Source organism: Drosophila navojoa, chromosome X (assembly GCF_054131105.1).
Source record: "Drosophila navojoa isolate 15081-1374.11 chromosome X, UAZ_NAV_1.0, whole genome shotgun sequence".
Lineage (NCBI taxonomy): Eukaryota > Metazoa > Arthropoda > Insecta > Diptera > Drosophilidae > Drosophila > Drosophila navojoa.
In genome coordinates, this window is record NC_142895.1 from 19629429 (window position 1) to 19642145 (window position 12717).

Genomic DNA, 12717 nt, shown 5'->3' on the forward strand with positions numbered 1-12717 from the left:
CTCGAGAAAACTTTGCGAAATGCAGACAGCCAGAAGACGAGAACACAAGGCGAATGGAAAGCGGGGGGATTGCAGCGGGGAATGGGCACACTGAGCACACTGAGAAACGGCAAACAGACTTTTAATCAGTCGCAGCGGCGACTGGGCCAGTGTTGGCAAGGCAAGTGTTGCGCACACTGAGTGCCGCGCCTCACCAACGCTGGGCCGCATAATTTGCCATTAGCTTGCGGCCGACGCCCCATCATGCGCCACAGCATCTTCGTCCACTTGATTATGCGCTCAAACTGTTGTTTATGTTTATGGAAATTATTTCGCAACTCTCCATACGTCACGCCTCTTCCGCTTACAGTCGTCCCAGCAGCTGCCACGCTCTGTCCACACTAATGTGGCCCTTCGGCAGGCTTATCCACATTTTATGGACCTAATTGTGGGCTTTGACATTGTTAGCTTTGCCCGCCCACATCGGATGCTGTTCATTTCTATGTGCATAGGTCAGGCATGTATGTATGTAACGTTGGGGTATACATGCCCATATTTATGTATGTAAATGTCAAGGACTTTCATTAAAAAAAATATATATATATATATAAATTCCCATTACTTTTTTAACCCATTTAAATTACCAGGCGGTACAAGAAGCAGAAGGAGTCGTGACCTGCTCCATACACTCGTATTAACTTGTTTAGATCAAAATCTAGAAATACCTTAGAGCTAGAGATATATTATATAAAACGTATAGAGATATATTATATAAAACGTGTCTGCTCTGATTATCTTTCTCTTATTGATTCTTGTTCCCTTTTCCTTCTCTCGCTGGTATTTCTCTTTCTTCTCCTTTTACTCATGGTAGATAGTGATGTAATATTATATAATATTGGATTTCTTATCTCCCATTCTTATCCCATTCTCCTTTTTCTTGTCCATCTCTTTCATTTTGTATTCATTCTCTTTTCTCATCCTATTTCATCTCCTATATCTTCCTTACTTCTCTTGCGTTTTCTTTTTCCTTATTCATTCTCTTTTCCGTTTATCTATTTTCCTTGCTCCTTCTCCTACTCTTACTGCTTCTCATCCTCCTACTCCTTCTTCTTCTCCAATCATCATATGAATCATTATATCATATGTTGTAAAAATTGATTTTCTGACTATTAATTCTAGACAACTCCCAAAGAATTTCAATATGAACTAACTTTGGGTGCTCCAACTCAAACATCAACTTGTTCGAAGCATATAAAATTATTAAAATTCGCACACAGATTCTTCGTATATTTATGTGAGTGTACATATAGAGTGTACAAATATATGTATTTCTGGCAAAACAGCGTGCCGAATGTAAGCCGAGTTCGAGCAAAGCTAGCTCATTATTGTTATACCATATAATGGCTGCTTATGTGTGCGTGTGTGCACGCGTGTGCGTATGTGTGTGTGCGTGTGCCATTGTGTGGCTGGTTCCTTTGTTGTTTAATGGAAAAAGTGCCTGGCCTGTTGCTGATTGCATTTCAAGTTTGTTTGCACCAATAGATATTACAATAAAGAACAGCACATTGTTGGCATCGGCCTTGGCCAATACGAGCTGCTTGTTGCTGCCCGAAATTCATTTACAGTTTTCATTTTTGATTCCACAAGTTGTTGTTGTTGTTGTTCATCCAGCTGAAGTTGCAACCGCAAATAATTAGCCATCATTTGCCGGCAAACTCATGAGATTTGCAGCACGATGTGCCGACGCCCACTAACGAGATATCGAACGGCGTTGGCCAATTAAAAGCCGTCGTCGCTACAACCCGTTAACGAGCTCGATTTTCATTCAGTGTTGCTGCTGCCTGGCAGCTGATGCTGGAATTCCTAGTTTCTAAAGAAATTCGAGCCTCAACTCGGCGCTGGGCAATTGAATGGATGTTTAGTCGGAATCATATTATGTTCATTGTAAGCCATTCAAAGTCTATTATTGAACGTTGACTCTTGCTCTTTAGTATTTAAATTTCCAATCATATAATTATCTTGTTAGTTGGTCAGCGAGAGAAAGAGAGGGAGAGAGAGAGAGAGAAAAAACAAAAGTTGTTGAAGAGAACTTTTGTTTTCTAATAATAATAAGGCGGGGTGCTCTAGTCGGGACTTTCTGGCTAGGAGATACCCTGAACCTGGCTAAGAGTTCATATGCAAATTGTTTTATCAATGTGGAATTTCTGAAAATGATATACAGAGCAGTCTACATTCGATGAACCCATCTGGCAACCTTGTATCTTTTGCTCATACAGGCTCAAGGCGACCATTTGAGTGATATATTAAAAAGGGATGTTATTAAATCTATTTAAGCCAAATGAAATAGTTATTATCGTCAATACAAATAAAATTCTATTTCTCTTTGGTTAAAAAAAAAAAAAAAAAAAAAAATAATAATAATAATAATAATAATAATAATAATAATAATAATAATAATAATAATAATAATAATAATAATAATAATAATAATAATAATAATAATAATAATAATAATAATAATAATAATAATAATAATAATATTATTAATTATATTAATAATAATAATTATTATTATAATTATTGTTATTATTAATATAATTATTTTTATTATTATCAACATCAATGAAACTGTTTTTCTTTAATTAAAAAAAAAGTAAAAAAAACAATAAAATTAATTTGTATATTCAACATCTTTGATTAAAAAAAAAATATAAATAAAATATAAATATAAATAATACAAAAAAATAATAAATTCAGCATATGGCTAGGATTGCCTGATGGGTTCGTCGAATTTGTTAAAGGACGAGTCTCGGACGGACGGACAAGTGCACATGACTCGATCGACTCGACTTTGGTTTGTCTGATATTCTGATGTGCCACGCCTTGCTTCTGCCTGTTACATGCATTTTCACAAAACCAATATACTCTGATTTCAGGGCATGAAAAGTTGATGAAGCCCGGGTTTAGCTGGCAGTTGGCACTATCCTTGAAGCACTTAATTTCCACTTTGCGTAAAGTTTGCTGTTTCGCGAGGTCCTTTGTTGCTGCTGTCAAATGAATGCAATTGACTAGATGAGGCATAGCCGCTGTACTCAATAAAATACACAAAATAGAAATTCTGGATTCTATGATATTTGTGCTCTCAGCTATTCCGACATCTTGCCAAATTCATTATTTGCGAGGACCACATTTTCGAGCACTAAGAAACACTTAAAAAAAAATATATATATATATAGAAGAAGAGTGTATGTATGTGGGTGGGTGTGTGTTGAGGTGTCGCTTCGAACCGCTCGAGTTGAAAATTGCCGCACAACTGAACCGAACTGCAGGCGAGTCAATGGAAATTCGTTTCGACTGCTTTGTTTGCTTTTCGTCTTCTCCCTGTGTGAGTGTGTGTGTGTGTGTGTGTGTGTGTGTATTTTTTTCCATTGCTCATTGCGTGAATTGGATGCTTTCTTAGAGCATTGTTGTTGTTGTTGCTGTTGCTGCTTAAAAATTGATTAACGCTTCGCCTATAACAAGTTTCAAATTACCAAAAGGCGTCTAACTGACGCTCGGCTCAGCTCACTTTGCTGCCAAGTCTCAGCTCCACTTGGTAGTTTCTTTTATTTTTGTTTATTGTATGTGCACAGTAATTTAGCACCTGTGCCGAGTATGTGTATGTGTGTGTGTGTGCGCGCATTTAGGCGTATCTGTAATTCTTGGCTTGTTAAAGAATTTCTATTGATGATTTCTGGTTTGCGGGCCATAAGCCTAAATGGCTTCTCATTGCCACTTCGTTGTGTTTATTGCCGCAACTAGTTAACACATTTGGCCGCACTGTTGCCACGGCCAAAGCGAGCATATCTGTTGCTAAGCATAGCTCAAATACCCTATGGTTATATCACAGTTCAGCTCTCAGCTGGCCATGCGACTCTGCTTTAGGTAGAGTATGGAAAAAGAGCTTTAGATTTGATTTCTTCCACATTTTCTATTTAACCTGAACAAGGCATATGCCCAAATTATATGTATGCATATGCTGCTTGCTTTTTATTCCATTTATTTATTTTTTTTTTTCTATCTATTGCCAGCCCCGTGTTAAATGCCCTAATTTCTCGACCACTTTGGCCCTGTGGCCGCTGACGTCGCGACTTCGTCAGCTGCTTCTTTAGCACCTCGGTGTGATTTGTTCAGCTTGTTTATGCTACACTCCATCGCCATAGATACTGAGGCGATTTGTTGGGCTCAGTCAATGTACCTAGGCCCACGCCCACGCCCACGCCCATGCCCGCGCCCACGCCCATGGCCTGTCATTTGGGCCGGTGTCATAATTGCAAGCAATATCTGCCGAAGATTGAGCCGTGGCTGCTGCAGCGGCAGCGGCAGCTGAACCTAATGCCTAATATGCTGGCACTTGAGTGGCTGCCAGACGCAGAATATGGCTCGCTCGATGTGTAATGTTTAATGGGTGGCTAAATGTGCCTAATGTGCGCAAATCATCAAGGATGTCAAATACAAACAGACTAACACCCACACATACACACACACATGCACCCACACACACACACACACATGCACACACAGAGTTAGCTCCCGTATAAGTAGATACACACGCTGAAACAGGAGTGCTCGTGTTTATGAGGACCTGCAAGAGTACAGCGTCTGCTAAACGAGTGTATACGTATGTCTGTCTGTGTGTCTGCTTACTCATACATATATACACACATAGAGGCAGCACATCATCCGATTATGAACTCCAGCCATGCACATGCCCCGCTAAATCCTCCGAAATTCCGCTGAATATTACACTTCAAGCCGTTCGGAATACCAGATCAGGCCAAAGCCAACTCGTGAATTCGATTCGCAATGCGTAGATGCTTTTCGATATGTAATTTCTAGTTTATAGAGTATACCCTACTGTGTGTTTTACCTGGCGGGGTAGTTGACTGACGCACTTCCAATTGTTTATATAGTTTTATCTTGATGATTTACCCCTCTGTGTGCTAAGTAGATTGACATCTTTGCATAAGATAGTATAGAATATCGTGTATGAAAAATATAAATGTGATAAGATCCTTGGCAAAGTTATCAAATACGGAGCTTCACTACTGTAATAAGCCCAGCTGTTGGGTCTAGAGGGTATTCACCTGTCCAGCATTGCGCTTAATAATCGCTCAAATCTTTTGCTCAAATTATAAGTCGGGCGTCTTATGCAAAGTCTCTGAAAGTCGATAAAAATCAAGAGAGGGGGCTGGGGATGGGCACAAAAAGTTTCAATAAAATGTTGTTAAATATTTAAAAGCAACGCCGCTTTTCCGGTACCCAGACCCGGTTGCTACCAACGCCCCGCTCCTGCGAGCTGCCCCCACCCCTTCCAGTCTTGCTCCCGGCTGGTGCGTGCTTGTCGATGCTTAGGAAATAGCAAACACGAAATTCATAAGGCAAACAAAATGAAATGTCGGTCAGCAGCTGCTAAGGATGTGAACTCAGGCAACTTTGGGTTAACTTCGAGCAAGGGGGGTGGGGGTATAGCCAGCCCAACAATGCCCCATGGCATACTTTCGGGCGGACGTACATAGCTGCACAGCCATAAACACACACACACATACACAGAAACACAAAGCATAAAAAGTGAAACAAAAGCACAACTGTACAAAATAGAGACAAAAAAATATATATATGGGGAAATGGGGAAAATGGGAAAGCACCTACGACGATGTCAATGCGGCACCGAAAGGGCGCAAAGCAGTGTTAAATGCAGGCGCAAAAAGTCATTAATAAAATGCCAAATATGTCGAGGCGGCTGTCAAATTGTCAGCCAGCATTATTAAATGTGAAATGAAAACAACTTTTAAAGAAATAAAAATCTGTCAGCTCTGGCTCACTGGATACCATTTGCTGGTCATCTATTTAACCCTAACAAGTCCACTGCACGTAAGCAAATCACCTAGCTCAACACTTGAATTCAATACAAGTTCATTTTACAACACTGTTCTCGACTCGTGCTATTTCGGGCTTTGCAGTCAGTTTCAATAATTGTGAGAGCCAAATGAAACGCAACGTTTCGCTTGGCTGCGCTTTTGCGGCATACGCAAATCGATGGCGACACTAAAATTTCACACTTAACCTGCTCCACTAGCCGAGCCACACTTCAGACGCAGCAGCAGCACCAGCAGCAACAACTTGGCATCGATTCACTCGATTGAAGCCTTTGGCCGATTTTCAAGTATGCAGAATGCCAATGCGGCATGCGGCATGCGGCATGCGGCAGCAACCCTTGGGCCGTCAGTGCTTCAGCTTATGTTTGAGCATGCAACCTGGCAGCTCTTGAGCACTCGCAGACCTTTCATACGGCTCGCACACTCACTGACTCTGAGTGTTTAGTTCTTGCTGCGCCAAATCGTGCCCAGGCCCAGGCCCAGGCTCAGGCTCAGCTTGCCATACAATACTTTGGCTGACTAACTGAAAGGCGGTCAAGAAGAAGTGCTTAAGTGAACTTTATATATTGTATATACATATGTATATACATGTATGTATGTACTATATTCAGAAGTATTTTCAGCCATTGTCTTTGAAATATTGAAATTCTAAAGCCAAAGCAACAAAAGTAAAGACTTTCAACATGCCAAATGTCAATAAAATGGGTTGAACAACAACAAAAATAAAGAAATGCGGAAATTCATGGTGAAATAGACAAGATCTATAACGAATTCTAAAGAATTAGTAACTGATCTATCTCTGCATTTTCTTTGATAATTAAGATGAAATAAATTCGGTAATATGTATTATCTCAGACAGATTAACGTAGAGCTGCAAGCTCTATGAAATGCAACCAATAAAAGTCTAGAGTATATGGTATATTCCCTCTACTCTAGCAACATTGACTTGGCAAAGAAAAGTGGATTTCTTTAAGGCTCTACAAAGTATTGCTAACCAAATTTATATAAAATTTAGTCATATTCCCCTTGCCAGATTGTAAATGCCTTATTAGTCATTGTGGAGCTATTAAATATGACCAACAAAATTCCATTTGTAAGATCTATTTACTTTGATTCGATTCTCATATCTATAACACTGTCAGCACATCCTTTTGTTCTAAAGTCAATCACATATTTTCGTTAACCAACACTGGCCAATGTGAAGCTCTTAAGTTGCTTGTACTCAACTTTTCACTTCTTGGCATTAACAGCAGAGGCTCTGGCTCTGGAGCAAGTGCAGCAGTTACCTAAATAAGTATATACTAATATATACAATCAATTTGCCATTGGGGCTCGCGGGGGCGCAGCGATAAAGAAATTTCTTTTCTGGCTAATTTTTTGTTACATTTTGTCGTGCTTATTCTTCTTGTTCTTCATCTTTTTGTTTGTTTGTTTCTGGTTTTTGTTGACATTTCTTGAGAGTTTTCACCCGCTTTGGCGACCTGCTGCTTCCACTCGCTCTGGGCTTTTATGTCATTGCGTTCGTTGATAAAAAGGAATGCAAAAAAGAAAAGGAAAAGAATTGGAAAAGGGAACACTGGAAAATTGTTTCTGTTGGGCTGCTTGTTGTTGTTATTATTGTTATTGTTATTTTACTGTTGTCTTTTGCACGTCCAACCGCTCGACACGTGTCCACGTGGCCCGTGCGCGTATCGAAAAGGCGCAAGGAAAGTGGACAACAAAAAAAATGAAGAGAAAGGAAAACTTTTCCCATTCGCTTTCGGGCCTTTCACCAAAATCATTTGATTCCCAAGTTTATTTTCCAGTTGCCTTTCACTGACTTTTTCCCACAACTTTCGACCGAACTTAGACCAAATATCTGGCGCAATGTTTTGCATTTAAATATTTTCCTTTTTTTTTTTAATCTTTTTTTTTTGGCAATTTCAATAGCATTAGCACTCGGTTAACTTGCAACGCTGCTTCAATTCTGTTTGCTCAACAGTTAGCATTTTACTTGATAATTTTCCACGTGGCAATGCTCGTGCTGAAAACGTTTCGTGTTTATCAATTTCCCCAACAGCTATTAGCTGCAACAAACCACTTTTGGCACTGACAAATAGCGGCAAATTATGAAGTTCCAGTGCCACCCACACCAGCCCCAGCAGTCCGACCCGTGCCCGGAAATGACCCAGTGCCAAAACAGTTCAGTAACTGCGGCCCGCCGCTCCGCCAAAAAGGAAAACTTTTTGGGCAATTTCTTTTTTTAGCCGCGCGCCAACAATTAATTGAAATTAACATATTTTGCTTTTATTTAAGGCAACTTATCAGGCGAACCGCCGCCCGCATGAGCGACCAAACCGTTTCACCATTTCAAACCCGCCTTTTATCCCCCCACGCCCCACTCTACATTAATCTCCTACTCCTGCTCGCGCACCCTGTCGCGCTCATATTTCAGCTGTCATGTCGATTTCCATGGCTGAATTTCTCTGCTGCGCAAAAGTTTTAATTTTTTGAAGTTCTGGGCATACTTTTCACATAGGCGTCAACTTTGCAGCCATAGCGGGCAGCTCATCTCCCCCTCACCCTTGTCCCAGGGCTGGCCTAACCCGTCTATGCTGTGCGGCTCTGGCAGCTGTTACGCATTTCAATCAGCATTAGGTTGCTCGAAACACTTGGCTATGGGCACTGACTTTAAGGCTGGCTGCTCATATCTTGAGAGACTGTATATCGAGACAGCTAGGCGATAAATCTGTATATCGATAAATAAGCGAGTGTTAGATGAGGTGGTCAGTAGTCGACCTAGGACCCATTGGTTTCAGAGATATTCGAAAATATGGCAATTGGAATAGGGAAATATATTACTCTATATATTCTATCTCTCAGTTTGCAAGGCAAACTTCTTATCTGGAAGACTCCTGCCTGTAGACCGCAACAGCTCAGGCTCAACTTCTTGGCCAACTTATTTGAGGCTTAAGTGATGCTAAGCTAACTTTTTAAGATCGTCAAAGTTGATTGAATCAAAATTACAGTTTTAATGTGCTGGCACAGCAATAAAAGCGCTTAACGAGTGTTGACAAGTTTGTCTACTTAAGAAGCTTAATTTGGCAAGCATTTAATGAGCTCTTTGTTTTCATTTACCAGAGCATTCATATCGTCAGCATTTCAGCCTATCATTGCATATAAATCATAGCGAATTTGAGGAACTGATTGTAGCTACGAAATCCAGGAGCAAATTGATTGAGCTTTCCCCAGCTGTTTCAGCAAACAGTTAACGCTTCAGCTGGGCCACAGATTCAGCCCGCTCAAATCACAATTCCCGGCGAACACGCCTATGGGGGCTGGCTGACTGGTTGGTTGGTTGGTTGGTTCAGTTGCCATTTCCCAGGTACCACAACTCCCATATCGTGCATGATGTGGACATTGCTCATACGGCAGCGAGTCCCCAGTTGCCCTATTTGCTTGGGCTTGGGCTTGTTCCCGCTCTTGTGTTGGCTTTCTAGTTGGTATTTAGTTTGTGTTATTGTTTGCCCAGCTCTTGTTGTGCCTTCTGCCCTTTATGAAAAATTATACGAAACTTTTAACTTAGTGCGCGCACAGCTTAACAGTTACGGGGCCGGGTCGTGGGTTCATAGGTGGAGTAATGCTGGCTCAAATCCCAATGCTTCGGCTGGTTAATGTTCAAGTCGGCCGCGAGGGCCGTACGGTGTGGCACAGTGCGTGGGTTCACGGCAAATAAATTACGTGCTTATACTAAGTGCGCGCTCTGCACGCTGAGCATTTGATTTGCCTTTTTAACGGGGCCGCGCAGAGCCGCGAGCCGCAGGCAAAGCAGGTCAAGCTGTGTGGCCCACTGATTGCACTAGAGCAAAGCTGAAAGCTGCAATTCGCTGGAAACTCAACTGAGGCTTCCTGGAAACAGAAACAACAGAGCAAAAAGTTCAATTGAATATATTTCAATGTGATTTTCAACCCGAGCAGCGCCTGCATAGCTGAGTGTAATGCAATATGATGTTTCCAGGCGAGCCTCAACGTCAACGTCAGCGTCTGCGATGTGCTGACATATGCGCATCAATATGCACTGCCCACATACGCAGCGGTTGGACAATCCATTACTGATACTCGACTCTGCAACGACCGCCTAAAAGTAGGCAATGGCTTCTTGTTTTGCTGTATGGCATTCATGCTTATGGAGGTGAAACCAATCTGTGCTTTGTGCTCGCCTGCGTCTCGCCAAGTATTTTAGCGCGATAATTACGCGCTGCTCAAGTTCCGGACTGCTACCTATAACGAGCAGCAGTGTGGGCGTGGCGGAGCTAGCCATGAGTACAGCGCGTTGGTTGAACTTTCGGCATTTCTGTGGAATTCAATTTCAAAGCTATATCATTTTCATTTAATTTCACGCTTTCAATTTGCCAACCGAGCGACGACAACACACACACACACACAACTAGTGGAGGGTCTTGTGGGCTATCCTTTTTGACTGCCTCTCCACCTAGTCGCCCTGTGCCGCAATTCCTTTCACAGTTCTTTGTGTACAGCTCTCTCTGTCTCTCACTCTTTTTCTCTCTCTGTGTGTGTGTGCGTTTAGATGACCTCGTCCGTGCCTCGCCGTCGGCGTGCCATAATAGATTTTTGCACCTATTGTCTGTAAAATGAAACCGTAACGAGCTACTAAAATCGCTGATACCCTTAATATGCATGTGGAAGCACATGTATTTCTCTTTACCTCTTGCCACCCATCGATGTGATTGACGGGCAACATTTGTGGATTTTTCTCATCTCACGTTTACTCTTTTTCTCTCTCGAACTGATTGCAGATATTATGTTCGCATTCGATATGCCCTGCGCACGGTTTGGTGCGTGGTATTGCAAGTGCATTGAGGGCTGTGCACTGCTTGATTGGATGCGCTTTTGATTCAGTCTCTATTTTTGGCTGTTCACGTCGATCTCGCCTAGATGGCTGCGATGAAAACGTTTTCCATTCACATGAGTTTCCAGCCTTGGTTTGTCAGCTGGCCAGCTCAGTTTAACGGCAGGTTTAGCAAAAGAAAAACACGAGCTCGTCTCATATTCACGAATTGTTTTCCGAGTTGTTGCTTAAATTTTTATTTATTTTCGTCTTTTCATTTTGCTGGGGAAGCGGCATAAAGTTAGGCCAAGTAAATTCAATTTTAAAGTTATCTATTTGCGAACCCTAATCAAGGCAGCAGCTGTGCGTGTGTGTATGTGTATGTATGTGTGTGGGTGTTTGCAAATTTAGTTATTATTGAGAGGGTTGAGGGAGGGCGGATGATTGGCTAAATGCTAATGAAAACTTAACAACTTTATATTATGAAAAACTAACGTAATCAATTCTTGCTTTCTCTCTCTCTCCTCTCTCTCTCTCTTTCTCTCTTCCACACACTTGTCACCTCTTCTTGCGTCTTTAATTACAATATATAGCGAAAACTTTGATTAATTAAAAGTAAAGAAAAGCACAGCAGCAGCTCGATGCCGAGGAGCGACAAGCGACTCTTCGTGGACTTTTTGTGCGTTAGCCTTGTTCGCCCGCTTGCCAAGGACACCATTCAATAAACAACAAAGCGAACAAAGAGCAAACACAAATACAAAAGAGAGAGAGAGAGAGAAATAAAAAACAGAAAACAAAAAACTTAAACAAATATCCAGCAAATCATCGAAATGGAATTGAGCATCGGAATTGCCAAGCATTTAGCGAGCTATAACAACAGCAGCAGCAACATCAACAGCGGCAGCAGCAACAGCAACAGCAACGGCAACGGCAACTGCAACGGCAACAGCAATAGCAACCAGATCACCATTCGAAGTTGTTCGAAAACCGTGTCGAGCCATCGCTGCAACAGAAACAACGAGAAACATCAACTGAATACCAAAAGCGACAACAGCAGCAGCAACAACAACAATAGTAACAATAGCAATAGCACAACGATTCCGATATCAAAAATAGCAACAAGAGCAACAGCAACAACTTCAAACACTATTAACCAGCTAGATCGAACAGCCGATACGGCAGCAACAGCAACAGCAACGACTGAAGCTGAAACAGCAACAGCCGCAACAACAACAGCAACAACAGCAACAGCAACAACAATATTAAAAGCTGCAGCAACCGTCCATCAAGCAGCTGTCAGCCTCAGCAACACGTACAACAACAACAGCTACAACTAGGCCGGCAATAGTAACAGCAACTGCCAGCAAATCGGCAAGAACAACAAGAACACCCGGCGACAACAACAACTAACAAACAACAAACAACCGAGAGTCGAGCAGTGGCCAAGATGCAACGTCTACGTACAACATTCACGCGCTCGCGCACGCCGACGGGCGCCGAGATGAAGATGCAGAATAGCCTCGAGGTGCCCAAGCAGGTACAATGTCCAGAGCAGACTAATATATCGATGAATTATCTTAATTTGCTTAAAGCAGAATTATCGATGAGTTATCGTAATCGATAACGGTCGATAAATGCGAATATGTGATCGATGGTTATTGTGTTGTGTTATCGTTATTTTCTGTGCATGTTCCTGTTATCGATTTTGTTTAAATTACAAATTTTTATCGTTTATCGTGTCCTTTTTTTTGCAACTTGTGCCAAGCTTTTCGTTTTCTTATCGATAACCTGCAGCATACTAATTCCAGCTGTTGGCAGTGCTGCATGTTCGATAACTTATGGCTTTTGTTCTTGTTTCTGTGATTTTGTGTTGAGCCCGCATGAACGGCAGCCCCTCCCTCCTCTCTCCACTTCTCGGTGTCTTTTGTCTCTGAGTAATGAGCAGCTATGTTTTACTCTCTCTTTCTCTCTCTCTTACTTTCTCCCTCTCTC

General features: G+C 41.8%; 1 protein-coding gene and 1 long non-coding RNA gene across 8 annotated transcripts in view; both read left to right on the forward strand.

Moving 5' to 3' along the window:
* Positions 1–11490, forward strand: part of LOC149090691 (uncharacterized) — a 93535-nt gene extending 82045 nt beyond the window's left edge. The window contains exon 2 of the long non-coding RNA XR_016197248.1: positions 11319–11490. This is a non-coding gene — a long non-coding RNA (uncharacterized LOC149090691). The remainder of the gene's footprint in view (positions 1–11318) is intronic.
* A 633-nt stretch (positions 11491–12123) lies between these two features.
* LOC108656052 (eye-specific diacylglycerol kinase) overlaps positions 12124–12717 on the forward strand; it is a 29906-nt gene continuing 29312 nt past the window's right edge. For all 7 annotated transcript variants that reach the window (XR_016197246.1, XR_016197247.1, XR_016197245.1 and 4 more), the window contains exon 1: positions 12124–12262. Coding sequence is in view for 4 of the 7 variants with exons in the window: in XM_030388341.2 (XP_030244201.1) it covers positions 12173–12262 (90 nt within the window). In the remaining 3 variants the exon portion in view is untranslated. The remainder of the gene's footprint in view (positions 12263–12717) is intronic.